General features: G+C 28.8%; 1 protein-coding gene across 1 annotated transcript in view; it reads right to left on the minus strand.

Annotated features, from left to right (window-relative positions):
* LOC122522678 (otoferlin-like) overlaps positions 1 to 22,478 on the minus strand; it is a 42,019-nt gene that overhangs the window by 14,268 nt on the left and 5,273 nt on the right. The window contains 7 exon segments of the mRNA XM_043643979.1: positions 1,217 to 1,301; positions 4,777 to 4,839; positions 10,639 to 10,818; positions 11,778 to 12,042; positions 16,564 to 16,838; positions 19,414 to 19,602; positions 22,200 to 22,258. Of these exon segments, the coding sequence (XP_043499914.1) occupies positions 1,217 to 1,301; positions 4,777 to 4,839; positions 10,639 to 10,818; positions 11,778 to 12,042; positions 16,564 to 16,838; positions 19,414 to 19,602; positions 22,200 to 22,258 (1,116 nt within the window).

Below are 22,478 nucleotides of genomic sequence, written 5' to 3' on the forward strand. Positions count from 1 at the left end.
AAAGATAGGTGGAAACAATTCATATTTCGATCGATATCTTTCAACTAATTCATAAAACCAGATAAATTCTTGAAGTAATTTCATTCTGAAAGTTGCATGTAACGCTTATTAAAAAAGTTACTCACCGGTAAAGGGAAAAAATAAAGATACAAAATTTAAAGTTTTATAACAAAAAAAAAGGTAAGGTTTTTCCTCAATCGTTATTATTTTGCCTTCGGAAAATGAGCAAGCGAATGATTTAATACTATACTACGTAAACTTCCGGAACTTTTAAAATCGAAACAATACTACGAGAAACTTTTTTCTAAATTCTCATGAACGTAAACTAACTTTTGTCCTCGTAAATAAAATACGAATAATTTTTAAAAGTACTTAAACTTTTTTTTTTATAACGGTTTAAATAAACCTATAAGTATATTAACTTCTTTTTCTTCTTATAGAATGAAAATAATAAGCGACGATAATACTTTTATAAACACTATCATGCACCATCGATACAAAATATATATACAAGTAAATTTAAAAAAAATATTTTGATTATTAAATAAAGGTCTTACAACCGAAATACATATGTAAAAAAAAGCATTTCTAAAAATAAGCAAAACTTGTGTATTTTATTTTCCTTCTGATTAATGATTTATAAACTGATAAAAATATTTAATTATTTTTATACGTCTGTAATTAATTTCTAAAAGTCCTTCCTTTTTTTCTTTTTTTTTTTTTTAATAAACACCACCATGCGTTATCGATAAAAAAGAAAAAGAAGAAAAAAACATACATACACACATACATACATTTAATTAAACAACTTAGTAGAGGATAGAGAGATAGAAAGAAAAAGCGTTATATCAATATCGTAAAACGATCTGACGATCTCGATACTTGTTTCATTTTATTTTTTATTTATAAAATCGAGGAGACAAAAGTGCTTTCAGATTAAAACGAGAAAAACAAAAAAAGAAGAAAGAACAGGATTGCAAGCGATGATGATGAGATAGATCCGCTTATTCAAGTATTGCGTGTACGCGTGACGAATTATTTTTTTTTATTTGAATAGATGAAGATGAAACAGAGAGACAGAGAAAAGATGATACAATCAATAACGTAGGAATATTCCAAAAATAATAAAATTTTTGTAGATTTGTTGTTGCAATTGTTCTTATTTTTTTTTTTCTTTTTTTTTTATTTTTTATTTTTTTTTCTGAACAATTTATACCTGGCTGTGCCCAAACGGTCGCGATGTCTAACTTAAAGCTGCCCAGTGTTAAGTTAGCACGTAAGAGATTCCGCGATTGCTGCACCTGCGATATCGTCAAAAGTTATGATCAATTAAAAAAAAACAAAAAGTATCTCCGATAATTGGTGATTTATTTTAATTCTTTTCTCTTTCCTTTTTTTTTATTTAGTTCCAATTACCTACCTCCGATCACGAATATTTTTTGCAAATACATTTTTTCTCAATTTTTTTAAGCATAATTATTGTCTTCCAATAATCCCCCCCCTCCCCTACTCTATCCCTCGTCCCACTCATTCAATCTAATGCACGCGAAATTTTTCTATATCTAATTTGAAATAAAACTATTTATTTATATTGTTATTCAATACGAATCCATTTATCCATTATTTTTCTTATCAATTTTTTTCTATACGCGTTTCGAAATGTTCATACGATTTTTTAAATAGTCTATCTTTTACGAAAGAAGAAATAAAAAATAGAAAAAAAAAATATGAAAGAAAGAACGTCATCGTATATTTTTCTTTTTCTTTTTCAACCATTAATAGAGATTAAAGGAAGAACTGTATTAGCTGTACACGCTTCACGTGTAACACCCACGTAATTTCTTTCAACGATAAACGAGTTCCATTTATTTTCCTCCGACGAGTTAAGCTCGTTTTTCTTGACCACGTGAGTAGATTCTTTTCCGATCGATCGAAACACCTTTGACTTTCGAATAATGAATGTCGTTTGTCTCTTACATATTCTCGGAATACAGCGAATGTAAAAAGTATTCGCACGATAGTCAATATTAACAAAAATCTTTAAAGAATTTTGTTTATTATGAAAAAATTTGTTTAATCAAATATATATATATATATATTTAAAAAATGATATTTATTTTATAAATATATATTAAAATATATACTTATATATATACACATTCTGAGAAATTTATAAAACTAATGTTATTATAAAATAATTATTTATTTATATTCATATAAATTTTGTATAAATTAAAATTTATATATAACTTTTCTATAAATTTTTATATATAGTTTCAGAAATTAGCAACAAATATACGCGTAACAAGTATTCGTACATGTCTATAATTAAAATCAAATTTATACATTGTAAAACATATTGAATATGATTAAAAAGTAATTTATTTATAATTTTAACTATCTAGTAGTAGTAGTATACTAAATTTCTGGTTTTAATACTGAAAATTTTATTTCACTATTCTAAGAATGTATTTTTGTATATCTTTCTTAGAAGAAATACGATAATCATTAATTTTTTTCGTGATAACCCTGTAAATGTTCTAAAACATTTAAGCTTGTAGAGTAAGAGGAAATTTTTAATTGATTTGGTACACTATACAGGATCCACTATCGTGTATTGTAAGCATTGTGCTTTGAATCATTATCTTGTAAAAACACATAATTGTCTTTTAATCCAATTTTATTTTCCCTAACTTGAACATGTTTTTATCAATATACAATTTATGGTCTATATATAACTATCAGTATAATTAAATTCTATTATAGTTTTTCTTTCAAATTAATTGCTGTACGAATACTTTCTACACTCATTTTATGTATATATAAAAAAAAAATAAAAAAAAGAAAGAAAAAAAAATAAAAAAATTTACACAATACCGATAACATCTGTAAATCTTAATGAAAATAAGTTTGAGAAAATAATAAATGTTGTCTTAATTAGAGTATTGCATCTTTTGATCAAACAATTTCATGTAACTTTTGTCTAATCGAAAAAAAAGGAGATATATTTAGTTCAAAACGTTCGAGGTCGTTTAAAAGCAATTTAACAAAATATTCTTAGAACATTTTTATGTGAGTTACGTTATTTCGACGAAACAAAAATAGAAGAAAATATATAAGAATTATTTTTCTTTCGATTAACTTTGAAACGTTCTTGCAACGGACGTAAAATGAAAACAAGCGAATAACAGTACATAAGAATTATTGTAGTAGTACTGTAAATCAAAGAGAAAACGACAACTGGCGGGGGGACGTTAAACTCAGGCAACAATAGTTTTTCTTTTATGATAAAATGTATTGGATATTTTCTATTTCGTGTATTTCTACGAAAAGATGGAAATATTATATTATATAATTCGAACGCGGGAAAGCGTGTAACGTTACAAATATTTAAGATCCGATAAACTAATGACGATAAATAAAAATGTATATTATAGATATTATTTATTTATTTAATATATATAAATATATATAAATAATTATATAATTTATATAATATTATAATAATTTATTATAGGCAAATAGAAAGGAACCAATGATTCCGAATTCTCATTTAAGTTGCTATTTCTTTAGAATGTTTAGGAGGTACATTGTTAAAATGTTACGAAGAGAATTCAAATTTTAAATAATGTTTCTTATTTAATGCTTAAGTTACTCTAATAAATTTTTAATTGATTCAATAAGTCGTTTTTAAAGTAATTGTAATTTAAAATAATTGTTATTTTACGTTTGATCTTATAGCTTTTCTGTCATGTTACAGATTAAACATATAAATATGATAATTTAAGATCAAAAGTTATCAAGTATCTTAAATTTTTATTTTACGTAACTTTTACTTTTTTAAGCCGATTATTTTGCTCAGTTTTATTAAAAAGTTATTGAAAAAAAAATTATTAACAATAAGAAAATACCAAATTTTTATTCGATAAATAAATTACTTTTGTAATTTTGTTTTTTTCTCTTAACTATGTAAAAGACAGATATGCGTTGAATAATAACGTTGAGTAATATTTAAAATATTTTTCATTAAAAATGATCGATAATAAGTAATATTTAAATGTCATAATTAATATTTAAGCATTATTAATGCTTCGATATTTAAAATTGATAAATATTTAAATCAAAATTTGTTTTTGAGGTAAATTTAAAATTAAGGCGTATTCACTTTCAAAAGTTATTTCAAATTTTTTCGCATTATTAATGATTTCTTATTTAATTGAACATTATTGGTGAAATTATCTCCTTCTTTTTTTAAATATACGTTATTTTCTGATTTGACATCATTGACAATTATGACATTGACAAGCATTGACATAATTAATTTATTTCATAACATGTTGTAAAATGTAGATATTCACGAATTCAAAATTTTCATCACTTTTACCTCCGATTGTATCTCCCAAACATTCTTAAATAGCACAGAAACAAAAACAAAATAAACATTGAAGTTTCCTTGATATTAATTTATCGTTCCTTACGACGTGCACAATAGTCTTTCGGTAAATTACCTGTACAATGAGAACATTTTAAACCAAAAGAAAATTACAATACTGTAGAAAACAAGAAAATGGGGTCGAGAGAAATCGTTTTGAAGAAAATAATATCATATTCGTCCTCGAAAGAATGCAATATTGAAGTTGCATAAAATTTTAACTCGTTGATTGGTAAGAAATTATAGCTGGCGACAAAATAAATGAAAAAATAAGAAAAGTCGAAGAAAATTGTTCTAACATCTTTTTAAAGAAACAATAATGATCGTTTTTGAAACATACTTACGGATAACGTGATAATCTTGTCGAAAAGCATTACCGGTGGCATGTGAAAATCGAAAACGAAGTACTGTAAAAGAAAACAATTATACTATGTTATTTTTACGAAATACCATATAGATAAATATTAACACTAGATTTACGGACGTTTTGTTCATTATTTTTGAATGGCTTATAAACATTGTATGAATAAAGGGTTGAGTAGAAGGAAGGAATTAATATTTACGTATATTTCATTACGTAACTAAAAACCCTAACGTATGTTTTTCAAAAATAATATTTAAATTTTACATATATATAGTAATCAAATTTTTAATGACTCAAAATGGCACAGTCCATAAATCTAGTGTTAAATAAAATAATACGAAAAGTTGACGAGAAGAAATTTAACGATAAAAAATTTCAAACGGATTCGATGCTTCTTTCAAATTTAACGTAGCTTCTATCATATTTCAAACTTGTTCAATTTTATTCTATAATTTAAGATCATCCCACGCCTTTTCAGTTGAACTCGTTATTTAAATAAACTTCCTATAACGTAAATCGCGAATTTTTCTAATTTCGTAATATTCGACAAATAAATATATGTGAGATTGGAAAATACGAACAGGAAGCTATCGAATATTCGATAACGAGCATGGTTAAATATAGACGTATCTCGAATAAAAATAAAGTCGTATGTCAGAAAAAACGTAAACAGAAACACCAAGAGTCGAATAGGCAAGAAACGACAGTTGCTGAGAAGATACGCAGTTCAAGTTGTTGTTGTTCGAAAGTTATAGAACCATCATTATCGAATAGTCGAATAAGCAAAGAGAAACATAAGAAAATAGCGTGTAATATTATAGTATGAAGGAAACAAGAAAGTATGAGTGTGTATGTGTTTAGTGTGGATGCAGGGAAGACAAGAAGGAGAGAGAGTATATAAAGTGAGAGAATGGGCAGAGGGCTATGAGTCTAATAAGAGTACAAGAGTACGAGTTTGACGAGTATAATCTAAGTGTATTGATGAGTTTGGTGAGTATGAATCTGATAAGAGTATAAGAGTTGACGAATTTAAAGAGTAGAGTAATAAAGAATAGTAATAACAGAGTAATAACAGAGTAATTTAGAGTATCTGTAGGGAAGAAATAATATTTCCTACATATAATATATATAATAATAATAATAAATATATATATAATAATATATGATGACAAAACAAATAAGAACATGAAAATTTCTAAAATTTATTTTTAAAAAAATATCAGCATACGAATCTCGTTGTAATAAGGACAGTTAATTAGTAGTGAATTTTTCTAACTTCGTAATATTCGACAAATAAATATATATATAATATATAATAATAATAATAAAATAATATATAAAAAATATGTATATTATATATAATATTAATAATGTTCGGGTTATTTAATCCGTCGAAGGGAATTCGTACTTTGCACCGAATTGCTTTATTAGATGTGGCGGTAATAGAGTTACGAGGGCATGCAAGGGCATGCGGGATAAGAGTAACGTGTCGTGCGTTGGGCCGTATGCATGGGCAGGACACGAATGCACTTCCGTGCAGGGCAGCGAGCTTTATAGGTCGTTCGTGCATAGATACAGTTACGCCATATTGGCTTTGTTCTTAGTTTTGCGATTAGCGTGCGTTTTCTTTCGACTAGATTCGTTCTTGTATATCGGGTCTGTTCTTGTACGAATTCTAAGTGTTAAGGGATGTAGTACGAAAATATTGTGCAGGGCGTGTTAGTGTTATAAGACTCGGCGTGATTGAAACTAGGAATTACGGCAACGTGTGTGATTTCTCGGGGTGCCGGCTTCCTAGCGTGCTTTTGTGGAAACCGCCTTAAGCGCGACCACGTGGCAGGGCTACAAGAATAGTCGGGGACGGGGTCGCATGCTCGAGAAGTTGAGACGACCGGCGACCAAGGGAAAGTGCGTCTTTAAGTTAGATTGCGGACCTCGTGCTATTCATGGTTTTCAGGTGTAATAAGTAAGATAAGAGAGTTCTCGATCGTACGAAAAAGGTACCACACGGCGCATTTGCACATCTGCTATTTTTCTTCTTTGACTATCTTCGAGCAATTATCTATCTGTATGATTTCCTTTTGAATAAAGTATTCGCATATCCCCCGGTATTTCTTTTAATTCTGTGAGAGTTTTTATGCCGAGGTAAGTCGTATTGTTATCCCATAAATAGGTGTATATTGATTTACTTGTCCATTCCTATCTCACTCATTCCTACGATAAAAATATTGCATGTATTGCCGAACTCACAACTTCAATAATAAATTATTTTCTTTAAATATGGTTTCCCGGATAAGAAATGAGAGATAGGTTCGATAAGTGAATCAGTAAATTCGGAAGACTCCTTGCCCGTTTGTTCCTTTTGTTCTTTGTCGGCGTCTTCGTGGCTTTGTCTGCTGCATATTGCATCATCGTTTATGTCAATTGGAATTCAGGCGCGTGCTACATAGCGGCGCTGCATTCCCGTTCGCGCGGCTTTCTTCCACCAGTATTGGGACTTTAGGTGAGAGCGTTGCGACTATTAAGTGGGGATATGAAAAAATAGTGAGGATGTTGAAGTGACGTCACAGCGCTGTGTTTCCTTGGTTACGCTCAAAATTTCCTTATCTCTCTTGCACTCGTATTTTCTCTCTCTTTTTTTCTTCGACTTCAGTCCGGCGATTAGGAGAGGGGAATAAGACGATAACACTTTGGGTTCCTTTTAATTTTCAACTCTTGGATTTTGTTTTTTTTTTAAGATCCAGCCGTCATGCCTCCTAGCGTTTTAAGTAAGTTGGTAGCTCTACAGAAAACACGTCTTGCTGAGATCAAGGGAATTCACCGTCGACTACTACTGGTTAAGCAGCTTGTATCACTCGATGTTAATATGATCCAACCGAGAACTGACGTTAGATAGGGTACTTGAGGAGGCTCGGAAGATCCACGAAGAGATCACAATGATAGCGGATGCCGCGAGCGATCCGTACATCGTAGAGGACGAGATAGGAAAAATTCAAGAAACATATGAGGAAACTCTCGACGCGTTTTCGGCATTACGACAACAGTTTAGACAATCAAAGGCTTCTACCCTCCCAGGGGAGTCTTCTACCTCCATTTTGCCCGGGTTAAATTCATATTGCGCAAAACTTCCTAAAATGTCTCTTCCTCAGTTTTCGGGAGATGAGGAGGATAGGGAAAGTTTTTGTGATATCTTCAAGTCAATGTCGTCAATATCGTCAAGTCAATACCGTCAAGTCAAACATGCTTGGTCGGTGAGGCCGCGGATTGGATTAAGTATATGGAGACCACTACTGCTAATTATACTAGCACATGGGAGGCGCTAAAAACTTACTTTAATCCGAGGATTCTTTAATTCTAGAAACTCAAGGCTTTGCAGGACCTTTCGTATCTTAAGAGAGAGTCCATTTCTGATTTACGTTCACTCCTTGACAAGATGCAGTGTATTCTTCGGTCGTTAAAGAATGTGGGCTAACCAGTCGAGAATTAAGATATTGTGCTTTTTTTCATGTTGGTTGAGCGTTTGGATCCAAAAACGAAAAACGCGTGGAATGATGAACTCACTTCGAGGGAAAGCCTGTGCAGCGAGATAGATTCAGGTACAAGAAGTTCCACTGGACCATGCTTCATGCCAACTTTTGTAGAGTTGGTCGAATATCTCGAAATGAGGGTGCGAAATTTTGCGGTAACAATGGACAACTATGGTAAGAAAAAGATGGCTTCCCCTCCAAAATCAAGTCATCCTCACAAAGTTCTTCGTGCGAGCTCCTCGAGTGACACGAATACAGGAGTTAGAAATTCTCCGAAGTGTCCACTCTGTTCTAGTCAACACAGTCTAACTCATTGTGAGCGGTTCAAGGAAAAATCTAACCTGGACCGGCGAGAGAAGGTAAAGCGTTTGAGACTGTGTTTCAACTGTTTTGGTAGGCATTGGGCGAGATTATGTCCTTCTAAGGTGCTTTGTTCCGCTTGCAGGAGTAAACATCACTCCATGATTCATCTATCGGGTATAAAAGAAACACGAAGATCCGCGCCCAATCCATCCAGCGAATCTACGGATGATCTAATGAATCTATAGATAGAGATCTACGGATGAAGGAGCGACACGGCGGGCGGAGAGAACTGCGGCTAGTTCCTCGGTTCGGGAGCCGTCATGGAAAATTTGGATAGGACGTTGCAGCGGTTTTAGCAGCTTATAGAGATCAAGTCAGAAATAAGGGATGATCGGGACCCTCTATCAAAATAGCCATTGGGCAGAATCACCGAGGAGTCTGGTCATCCTGGCTCGGATAGTTTGGTACGAGTGGCTACTATCAGGACGGTCACCTTTTCACTTCGTCGATAGATTGCACGCCTTTGCCCCCTCATGCTGGACGATAAAAATACTTGAGATGATCGATAAGCATTATCTGGTTCTGGTTCGTCGGTACGACGAAGGCGGGAGGAATGTTCGGGTTATTTAACCCGTTGGAGAGAATTTGTACTTGGCGCTAAATTGCTTTAGTAGATGCGGCATTAGTGGAATTGCTAGGGCATGCGGGGTAAGAGTGGGGTGTCGTGCGTTGAGTCGTGTATATGGGCAGGACACGTATGCACTTCCGTTCTGAATAGCTAACTATATAGATCTTTCGTGTATATATTACCGTCAAAGCCGGAAATCCGCCATTGCTAACAGTTCCTAGGCATTGTCAACAATGCAAAGTACCAAACACACAAAAGCGAGCATGGTGGGGGTTGTTGAGACTGCGCGTGTCGCTATATTATGGATACCTCCCTCTATAAACTGAAACTTAGTTAATGTTGGTGTGTTATTATGTAGGGCCCACTGTTGCTTATCGTAGGAGAAGATTATATTATGTTTAGACAGATATTCGTAGATGTTTTATACCTGCATTCTATTCAAAGTATTATGTTCAATGCGTAGGAAAAGTCTGTAAGAAGTCTTATTTCCGACTTTGTCTAAAGGCGCTTTGCATTGTTGAAAATGCCTAGGAACTGCTAGCAATGGCGGATGTCCGGTCTTTGACGGTAACATATAGATACAGTAACGCCATATTGGCTTTGTTCTCAGTTTTGCGATTAACGTGCATTATCGTTCGATTAGACTCATTCTTGTATATCGAGTTGATGTTTGCGTGAATTATAAGTTCTAAGGGGCTTAGTACGAAGGTATTGTGCAAGGCGTGTTAGCATTGTAAGGAGCGGGTTAAGTAGAACTAGGAAGTACGGCCACGTGTGAGATTTCTCGGGATACTGGTTTTCTAATCTGGTTCTGGAGAAACTGCTGTGTGTTCGAGGTCGAGGTCGAGGCGAGGAGTCGGAGCGGGGAGTCGTATGCTCGGGAAGTCGAAGCGACTAAGGGAAAGCGTGTCTTTAAATTAGATTGCGGACCGAACCACACCTCGTGCCATTCACAGTTTTCCGGCGTAGTAAGTAAGGTAAGAGAGCTCTCGAGCGTGCGATAAAAGGTACCTTGCGGCGTATTTACATTTCGGCTATTTTCTTCTTTGACTATCTTAGAGCCACTATCTATCTGTATAATTTATTTATGAAATAAAGTACTCGCTTGACTCGGTTTTTCTCTCAATTCCGTGAGTATTTTTACTGAATTGTTACCGCATAAATTGATGTACATTAATTTATCTATCCTTCCCTATCTAACTCATTCTCGCGATAAAAATATTGTATGTTATGCCGAACTCACGACTTCAATAATTAATAATTTTTTTTTCTTACTACTTTCTCTAAACAAATAATAAGATATATATATATTATGGTAACGACAAAAAAAAAGAAGAAAATGAAAATTTCTAAAATTTAAAAAAAAAAATATTATTATACGAACCTCGTTGTAATAAGGACAATTAGTAGATTCTTTGACGCTGGTGTATTTTCTCTGATCCCCAACTTGAACGCAAACAACTGGATCCATATTAAGCCCTGCTAATTGTCTCGCTTCTATAATAGTCACGCATACTTGATAATCTTGAGCTTTCAATGCTCCTTGAGCTGCTGTATCATTTGTCTGTAAAATATTAATTTTACAAATATTTAATAATAGTAATATAAATATATATATATATATATATATATATATATAAAAAGAAGAAAAAAGTGATATAGAACGTAGAGTTTTATCTCAAATTTTCTTGACGTTTTAAATAATACCTACATTATTATTTTCCCATCTAACCCTTGGGGAAATACTATTATAATACACTTGAGAAATGTTATCTATTGAAAAAGGTCTTACCAAGTCAGTAGTCGGAACAAGTGATCAAGAAACGAATAATAAATTTCTAAAATCTCGTCGTGCGGTTAATTTTGTTCTCTTGCCAATACTAATGTGCATTATGAAACGTGTATAACTTTTAATTGCAGGAACAAAACAAAATAACAAAGTAATTAGAAAATCAACGTCAAATTAAAAATTAAAAATAAAATAGCAATTGTTTGTGCACCATACAGGTAATCCTTCTATAACACGGTAGATAGGTTCCTAAAAAATGCCCTGTTGTGTGAAATCCAGAGTTCATCATTCTTTCGCGTCATTATTTCAAGGTAATTTAGTTCCATAAATATGTAAAGCAAAAATCATGTTATCCTGGTGTTGAAAAAATACAGTGTTTTTGCAATTTTCTTATCGTGTTAGAGCGAAACTATATTTTAGGATGCCATATTGTAAGAGGGTTATCTGTATACAAAATAAAAATATACAGGTAACCATCTTATAACACGGTAGATAGGTTCCTAGAAAATATTGAGTTGTGTGAAACCATGTTATAAGAGATCAAGATTTCATTATTCCTTTGCGTCATTATTTAAGGTAATTTAATTTTGTAAATATATTAAGCAAAAATCATATTATCCCAGTGTTGTAAAAGCACAGTGTGTTGTACAAAAAAGGTTCTTATAGTATTAAAACGAAACCGTGTTATAGGAGGGCTATCTTTAATGAAATTTTTATAAAATAACAAACGATACCTTCGGTTTCGGTTTTTTTACTGATTTTGTAACAATTGGTTCTTCTTGCTCGTTATTAATACTCGGTTGGCTCTCGTTGTCGGAAGGATTGATTTCAAGTGAGGTCAAAGAATTTGTTCTTGAGGGTTCGTTTGAAGTCGGACAACTCGAATCTCTTCCATCAAGAAGTTCCTTTGTTTCAGAATTGCTGTCGCAAGATCTAGCTCTTGGTGGTCTCTGTTTTCCTAACTTCATGAAAGATTTCATGCTTTTCAACGTTGAGCTTCTGTAAACAAGAGTCTTTGTCGTGTACCAAGGTTCTCTCAAGTTATTTTAGGTACATTGTTTAAAAGCTATTGCTTAAAGGAGCTTTTGCTCGTTAAAAAACCTTGCAATGACTACGTCCGTGTAATCCTGACAAACAAAAATTGAATTTCTACCGTTTCAAAAATAAAAAAAAAAAGGAAAAAAATGCTTTTTGTTATCGTCAAAAAATAGAAAATCTCATTTATTTTACACCGAACTAAAAAAAAATAATATAATCCATTTTCGAGTTAATCTATAAATTTTTGTTCCCTTCCTAAAGTTCATTGTTTACGGAAACCATTGTTTAAACACGGGCTATAAAAAGAAATTATTTTCATTACCGAATATAAATATTTTTTACCTTTCATCATTTCAAAATGTTTGAGATATAAAAGAAAGGAAAAAAGAAATAATAAAAGACCTTTAGACGAATTGTAATATCCGTAGATAAACAACCAACTAACAATAAAATTTATTTGAATTATCTACTTTATTTTAATGGTAAGATTTAAAACGGCATCAATAAAGTATCATCAATAATAGTAATATCAATAATATTATATAATAATATATATAATAACAGTAATATCACAAAAAAGTAGTATTATCAATTTTTTTAACGTATTGTTAAATAAAAATTGTAAACACAGCAAACCGTTTACTATAACGATATTTCATTTCACGTACAACAAATGGATATTCGTGAACATTTCGTGTATATTAATAAATTTCGATAATTTGTTTCATCAAAGAAATAATAAAAATAAAAATGAAACAAGGAAGCGGTTAAAAGTTTAAAGATTAATTAAATTGAAACTCGAATTACAGGTAAAATGCAACGGATTGCAATTTTTAATTCAAATATTATATTATCGAACGGGAAGGAAAACTTTAATCCCAATTTCTGTCATTTTAATTCGATATAAATCGATTCATCCCGTGGAAAAAAGCAAAATTATCCTCAATCAATCATCCGATTAAAATCTTAGGAGAAATTTATTACGCATTTCATCTATCTAATCAACTTGACATTTCTCTTGCTCGTAAATTCCACCGAAATGCAATTGGATTCGTCTTCCCTTCGTAAACATTTATACTGTTTCCTCTTTCGTTCGTAAAAGAATCATTTAAACGTGCATCATATACATGTAAATGGGTTTGATAAGTTTTTAACCTAACGTATAAAAAAAAAAATATTTTTTTTCCGATCGAACTCGCTCGCTTTTATTACTAAAAAAAGAAAACATAAAAAAACTACAAGTTTTTTTCGTCGAAGCTCAAAATAAACTTTTCCATCGTAACGCTTCACTAAACTGACGAACGGTATAAAAAATTATTATATTTTATGATTGAACGAAGTCTCTAATGAATTTCAATTAAACCGACTACTCGTTAATGAATAAATAAAAAATAAAAGTAAATATATATTTAGCCCTTTTAAGTGCTATGAACGCATATATGCGTTTGGTAAAAGTTGCAAGCGTGGACTATCGACGCATATATGTGTTTGTTAATATTAATGAAAAATAATGTAATGTTGATTTATTTATCGATTGTTGTTTTGAGTCATGTCATATGAAAATTATATTATATAAGAAACAATGACTGTTATTATTAAATATAATTTATCATTTGATCTGTTTAATAATAAACTAACCAATAATAAACTATTCCGTCCCTCAAAAACATTTCAGCTTAAAGTATTCAGTACTCGAAGGGTTAATACGTAACGTCATGATATATAACTGAATGAAAATAAGAAAAATATAATTAGATTAGGCTCGGGGTATTATTAATTATTAATTAATGACGATCAATTTATTTACCCTTTTTTTTTAGATCGTAACTTCTTCATTAAATTACTAATGGATCGTTAGGGGAGAACATCGTGACGAGCATCGTTAAATTTATCGAACTACTTTGCCAATGGTGGTAAATCATTACAAATCCTATTAAAAAAAAAAAAACTTTTTGCGTTATCTAAACTAATCGAATTACATTTAACATATTAAACAAATCTAAAATAAATCAAAAAAAGGGGAGAATAAGTTAAAGGAGAAAGAATTTCATGTCGAATTACATTTAACGAAATAAAAAACAAATAGAAAATAAATAAAAAATAAGGGGAATAAGTTAACAGGAGAAAGACTTTAATGTTCTGAGATTTCTTCCACAATTACGTTAATAAATTTTATCAGTTTAGATAAGGAGAAAGGTGCTAGTACACGTTATTCGCTTTTACGAGCCATTTATTCTTCTCTTAAATGGCAACTGTCTTAATTAAGAAAACGTGACAAGGAAAATATATACTCTTTCGTGTCGTTAACATTCAAAAGGAATAATTTTGAATTTTGTTTTATATATTTATCACTTTCACTTTCTGAATGTATTTTGTACCGATTGATAGACTAGTAAATGAAGAATAAACAACGAAATTATGTATCGAAATGAATTAACATTCTGTAATTCAATTATTATTTCCTCTTATTGTAAATAAATTTATATCATTTCGAATAAACGAATCATTGATTGACAAATTAACAACGAACGAACATTTTGTTTTTCAATCATATCATTACATTTATTCCGATATTTGCAAGCTAAATAGTATTAATAATCGTTATAAAAAAAAAATCTTATAACAAAAATATGTAAGCTGTTTATTTCGAAAATGGCCAAAATCCATTTGTCAGTTGCTTGTTATTAACAATAGAAACATGTAACATCTGGAGTTATCTGTCATAAAAAAAAACATTTTGCGGGATAAATAAAACTAGATTTAGGTCACTTTCAAAATAAACGTCTCGTGTATACGACTTATAGGATAAAAAAGAAATTAATTATAAATAGAAAATAAAATGTCAAAATCTGTATGTAAACTTTAAGTCGTGCGAGACCGTAGACGATTAAATTAATTATAATATTAATTAAATAAATAATAAAAAAAACATGAATTTTAATAAATAATTAATTTAAATAATAAATAAATTATGTAAAAATAATTTATATATGATAAATAATTCTATCTTTGAATTGTGATATTGACGTGAAAGGTTTCATTTAAATGGAAATAATCGAATTTCAACACGCGTATATACTTGCTACATTGTATACGTATGTACATACGTATGATTAGAAATGTCAATGATCGAACGTGAATACAATGAACGTCTCGTATCAATGCACACAAATTGTAACTTTGGTTGTTCGGTGTTAACGATAAGAGACCTTAACATCTATCCTTTTACGTAGAACATGTCGATGTCTTTTCCTATAGTCATTTATCATCCTGTCGTACTAAATTTTTCAACAGGATTTTCATTCACGCTTTAACGCTTTCTAGGAAACTCCCATTTCATTTCTTTTTTTTCTTTTTCTTTCCCTTTTACTTAAATCAACACGTTGTAACAAAATTAATTAATTAAATATAACAAAGAATGAATCAAATTTATAAGACAAGATTTATATTCTTCGTCGAATTGTTGATAATTAGGCCGTTTATTTTGATACAAGTTAATTTTTTATTGCTTGAAGAAAATTAAAAGTTAACGTATTATTCAATTCAAATATATTAATTAGTTAGGTCAAGTCTGGCAATGTTTCTATTAACTTATCAATATGTAATTTGATTGTATTAACTTCTTTTAGGCGAATTTAACTAAAATAAACGAACTGCAAATGGACCTACACTATTTTTATAATTAGTCAATCGTAAATATCATTTAATTTCAATTATGCAAAATTAAATATCTCTTAAAATTGTATTAATCTAATTTTTTTTATAAATTATAACGGGAAATAAAATAGAAGTAGTATCTTTCATTTTTAATGTTAATTATATTAATATATTGTTAAACTAAACATAAATAACATTAAATGGCTTTAAGTTATTTTCCTTAAATGTTTTTAAAATAAAAATTAAACATTTTTAACCACTTGCACCATTTTCATAATCAATTGTTACGCAATTTCTTTTGTTCGCCTATTTTGATTTGAACAAAACATTGGTATTAGTTAAGATATTAAATAGTAACTTGTTATAAATTAAAATTTTACACTAAATTAATCACAAATTATGTGATATCTCATTTAAAAAAAAAAATAAACTTGCACTACTCTCAAAATAAACGGTTCAATTTTTGAAAAGAACAAATTTTCAAACACGATAATGGCAGTGATAAGAACTGGTTAAAGAATTAAACAAATGTTTACTTTCAATTTAAAATAAGAAAGTACATCTAATCCTCAATTTATACAGTAAATTGGTTTCCCAAAAATATCGTACAAATGAAAATCGCATATAAATTGCAATTCGAATGTCGTGTAAATTGAAAACTAAGAATAATAATATACGAATATAATATAATATTTGAATATAAATAAAGAATAGAAACGTATTTTATAAAATAATTTGAAAGAATATTATTCGTCAAAGAAAATATTTATTTCACAAGAATAAATAGATATATATATATATTTCTCCGTGACACTATTTACATACTTTTTACGATCTGGTGACTTTTCTCCAGTTGACATAGAACATCCTCTATGTAAAAAACCCTTTTTATTGAGTTTCTCTGGTGTATGCCAAGAACCTCTTCTTTTGCTATTAGTACTTCCGCTACTGTTTGCTTGTTCGAGACTTTTCTCAAGATTGGCTATGTTTTGCTCAATATCGATCAACATTTGTTGCTCGTCTTCCATCACGTCTGATATCGCATAAGAGCTGCTACTTCCGTCGGGTGGATTATATCGTATTTCGAAGCAAACTATGACCTGTGTACATAAATATCAAAAACGAATACATTATTACGAATATAATTCAAATAAATTGTTCATTTTCTTCACACCTTTTTTTTCATTCTTTCTATAAGATAATATTACCAGATCATATTTCTTTTCTTTATTTAAAAAAATACACTTTTTTATTCTTACTATAAAATAATATCACAAAATTCTACTTCCTTTTTATATTTAAAAATAAAAAATAAAAAGAAATGACCTGTTTACATAAATATCAAAAACGAATACATTATTGTGAATAAAATTCAAATAAATTGTCCATTTTCTTCGCATCATTTTTCTCATTCTTTCTATAAGATAACATCACACAAGATTCTATTGTTTTTCTTTATTTGAAAAATAAATGACTTGTGTTACATAACATGTGTTCACACATACATGACATGTGTTCAAACGAATACACTATTACGAATAAAATTCAAATATCATTATTACGATAAATTCAAAAAAATCACCCATTTTCTTCACATCTAATGTGAATTCTAACTATAAAATAATATCACTAGATTTTATTTCTTTTTTTATTGCGAAAAAAAAACGAAAAAAAATGTGTCAGTGTATATTGTAGCACTCAGAAAAATTTGTCAATACCAATTTTCATTTGATAACATTACATGTCAGATAGTTCACCTTGCGTGTACTAGTAAAGAGTAATCGATATACGTCAACAAATCGATTCCATTCGTTACTGAAAAAAAAAATCAAATACGAGTACTCACAGAACACGAAGTAAATAGTAGTTTTTGTATGCTTTTAAAATATACCGAGTTTAAAAATAGATTTCAAAATAATACGTAAATGTAATCTATACGCGTACATCTACGTATGAATAATGCTAAAATATATTATTTCATTGATAATTAAATTTAATCATATATTTGCTGGAAACACACATAAATAAAAAAATTAATAATAGTAATAATAAAATAAGTGATTATTAATATTATTAATATAATTATTATTATTATTATTATTATTATTAATATTATTATTATTAATATAATAATAGTAATCTTTCTGCATTGTAATTTATCATTTGTTACACGAGTAATTTGTTTTGTATTTTAATTGTCTTAGAATTTAAAATAGCTTTCGTTCATTCAAGATTTTATTGATTGTAATTTACATTTGTATATATATACCTATAGGTATATGTATATATATATATCCGATCGTATTGAATTACATGTAAAAGGAATTAAAACTTCATTATTGGTAAAATATACGATATTGTAATAGGTGTTATTCTAAGTAAAGAACATTTGCAATATAAATTGCACATTTACATCTTGCAATAAGTATCCTGCAATTATCTAACTATTAATTCTTTCGAATTGCTGCGAAGAAAAAAGTATTGTATTATTCTCGTTAATGACAAGAGTATATAAAAGAAGATATAAACGATTGTTTCGTAAAATAAAGACTTGTAAATGTTCGTATCTTTTTTTTTGTCGTCTTTTTCTTTCTTTTCAATAATCGAATTATTTTTCAAATCAATTCAAACGAAAACGTTTAAATATCTTTCATACAAAAAAAATATGGTATTATAACACTTTATGTAAGAAAAAGACCGGGTCGATTGTAAAACTGACGAAAAAAAAGGTATATAATTTATCATTTACCTTATCCTACGTCAACTTGTACAACTATATAATATATAAACTTGAAAAGAAAGATAGATGTTATATATTTGAATGAAAAAATTAAGTCTTTGAAGAATACTAATGATGTAATGATAAGGTAAAAAATATCATCCATGCACTTCCATTCGTTTCTTTTACCAAAGTACCTCGTAAATATTCGCAAAAAAAAAAGAACGAAAGATAAGGATTGAATTTAGTCCCATATAAAAATAAAGAAGCAAGAAAAAGAATAGCTACGTGGTTGTAAATTTTAAATAAAGTCTGTCTTACTGTATAGCTTCCGGTGTTGAAAAGATAGCGAAGGAAACTGTACACCAACGGAATAAAATACAAATTTTATACAAGTACTTCCCTTTTATGGAAGATCAAAAACTAATAGCTTATCCAATGTCAAAAGAAATATGAGTACATTATATACATTTTATATAATATATTATATAAAATTAAAATATTAATATATTTTATATATTATATTATATAAAATTTATATAAAATTATATAATAATAATTATATTAATATTTTTAAAATATATTATTATATAATAATATATTATATTTTAATAAATTTTATATTTATATATATATATATATGTATTTATATAAATAAATATATATATTTAGGTGTTATATATACCTAGGAACGTTATAAAATTGTTTTATTAGCCAAATAAAGAGACAATAATATTTTTTTATTTAGCCAATAAACGAGATCACTTTTATTGGACCAATTAGAGTATTTCGTAATAAACTTACATAAAAACTTACTGCCATTGAAGATTAACTAGCAGCAGAGTAATTTCAAGTTTGTTTTTTTTATATAATATTATATATATTGCAAGACTTGTAGAAAAAAGAAAAACAAGAAAAAATTTAATGAAAAGATCATTCAAAATGAAGATCCTTACAGGTAGAGGTTTATTATTGAGGTCAACCAGAGAATCCTCGATAGTTATGTGACCTTCTTGTACAACCGTCTGTAGGATTAGACCATATTTTGCGAAGGTTTTCTCCATTCTAAGAACCCCACGAGATACCACGGATAATTCCAGTGTTTCCGTTTCCTCCACCGGTCGTCCCAAATTCCACGTGAAACTCTGAAATCGAACGATCAATAATGGATTAGTATAATCTAAATATCAATACTAATTTGATACTAATTCTAAAATTTGATCGCTTTATTTTTCTCTCATTTTATATTTAAAAAAAAAAAGAAAACAAATTTTACACATCAGATTGTTGCATTTATTAGCAAAAGTCATCTGTGAAAACGATAAAATATAAAACAAATTATTTACCCTCGTTCGTAATATTCAAATAAAAAATAATATAATCAAATAAAGAAACACATTGAAAGAACAATACTTTGTTACTTGAGAAAAGAATCTCATTAAAATAAACTTTCTTATTATTATTTCTCATTTCTTTAAGTATTTTTTGTCAAATTCGTGTTACTATTATCATGTTAAATATCATAATAGAAACTATAGATCATTTCCAACGATGAGTCGCATATTTGATTGATATTTTCGTACAGTCAACACGCTTACGTTTCTATCTCACAAATGTTACATACGTTTTTCATTATCCAACGAGTGGATTACACGCATACATTATCACTTGCCAATGGAATTGCTTTTTTCTTCTTGATAGGATATATTATATATATACCTTATAATAAAAAACAGAGAAACAAAAAGAAAAACAAAAAGGGTGGAAAAAGAAGAAGTAATATAGCAATGACTTTATTCCTCCACCTTGGCACGACGTAATCAAATAGGGAAAAAAAGAAAAATAAAATAAGAGAGAGAGAGAGAAAGAGAGAGAGATAGATAATTTCAAAATTGGTTACGCAATTATGCCGGAGGCTTAATCAGGAATAAAATATTTATGAGAAATAAATTCTGAACGGAACGTTTTTATTTACCGATAGATTGCGTGAGCGGAATAATTTTCCAAAAATAATAAAGTCGAAGGATAAAACGAATCGTGGACTTATCCTTATCGCAAAAATTTTTTTATTCTCGACGAGAAACCCTTCTAATTGGGTAGACAAATTTTCTCATGAATTAGTAAACTAAAGAATAAGCGTTACGTGCTAACGACTCACCGAATTTTTTTTTTTTAAATAAACTTTCGGGATAATGAAGTCGTAAAAAAAATATTGATCATTCTTGTTATAATATATGGATCGTTTATTTTGAAAGTGGTGTTCAAATTATATTTCCACATGCCAATATCTTATGTTTAGTTTAACAATATATTAAAATAATTAACGAAATAAAAGATACTACATCCTATTTTATTTCTTTTTGTTATTACTTATAAATAAAATTAGATTAGTACAAAATATATTTTAAGGGATATATTTAATTTTTCATAATTAAAATTAAATGATATTTACTAATTATAAAAATAGTGTAGGTCCATTTGCATATACATTATTTTAGTTAAATTCGCCTAAAAGAAATTAATATAATCAATTAAGTTAATAGAAACATTGCCAAACTTGACATAATTAATTCATATTTTGAATTGATTAATATGCTAACCTTTAATAATTATTCCTAACTAATAAAAAATGGACTTGCATCATTTTCAAAATGAACGGTCCAATATTAAATTAAAAATTTAGTATATGTATATTATTTATGCAAAATATATTCTTACCGATCGAGTTTTATTTCTTCTTTTATATTTAATTATCAATAAGTTAAAAATATGCCTCAGAGAACACAGAATTTAAAACAATATATAATAAATAAATAACGCCTATTGTTTTTTTTAATTGTTTATTTGAAAAAAATGAAGAGAATAAGGTGGAAACGTTTTTATTAAAAATCCTCACGGTATTATTGTTAAATGTTAAATTTCTATTCTTACGGATAAAAAAAAGATAAATCGCGTTGAATGAAATATTTTATAGAAATTCTTACCTCTCCGTGCTCGAACGTTTAAAACCCGAAATAACATTTTATCGTTTATTTTTAAACTTATTTTAAGTAGAAAGATTAAGACAAAAAATAAAAAATAAAAAACCACGTTTTTTCTTCTCGCAAATAATTTCAATAATTTTCTCGTTAAATACTTTTGTATATCCATCAATGAGAATTTATCTCTAATATTATTGATTTGTAAGCTATCGATATTGAATTTACATACGAGAAAGCTTCGAGTCAATGAAATTTATGATTTACGATTCGAATATATAATATTGTTTATGTAGACATATATACGTTACATCAAAGATAAAATATTTTTCTACGATATTTTCTACGGTTACGATAAATCAAAAAACTTTATCATTCCATTCTTTTATATACTGTGATCATAATTTCACGTTTTATTATCTTCATATTTCTTAGTTTTTCCAAAAAAGGAATAGATTTCGTCTTTAGATTATACAGAGAATTTTACAAAAATTGTCTAGAATTTCGATCTTTCTACAGAATGTTATTATTTTGTTCTGTTATATGAAATCAAATAATTAATCTATCGCAAAACTTTTAACGAAATAACTTTTTTACAATTAAACAAAACCTTAACGAAATAACTTCGTTACAAATTGTACAAAACTTCGTTACGCTAATTACAAAACAACAAATTAAATTGAAATATAAATCAAATTATTTTGATTAGCTACCTAACGAAATAGTTCATTAGTTATATCAATTATTTATAAAAAATATCTTACCTGATTGACCGTGATGATATCTCCATTGTCTTCGAGATTTTTCGAACAATTTGATACCCCTAATAACAGATTAGAAAAAAATATTATTTATTAAATGTTCGAATTTTTGTCGAAATGAATAATAATATGAATATGATAAACGATACAATTGTAATTTCACAGAACAAGAAAAAAATTAATGAAATGTTCTAATAAAAGCAAACGAGATCTTCCTTTTAAGTCATTACTACGTTGCATGTGTATATGTATCTAGAAATTCACAGTCTAACACACATAAAT

This window comes from Polistes fuscatus, unplaced genomic scaffold, assembly GCF_010416935.1.
Source record: "Polistes fuscatus isolate 324 unplaced genomic scaffold, CU_Pfus_HIC Scaffold5, whole genome shotgun sequence".
NCBI lineage: Eukaryota > Metazoa > Arthropoda > Insecta > Hymenoptera > Vespidae > Polistes > Polistes fuscatus.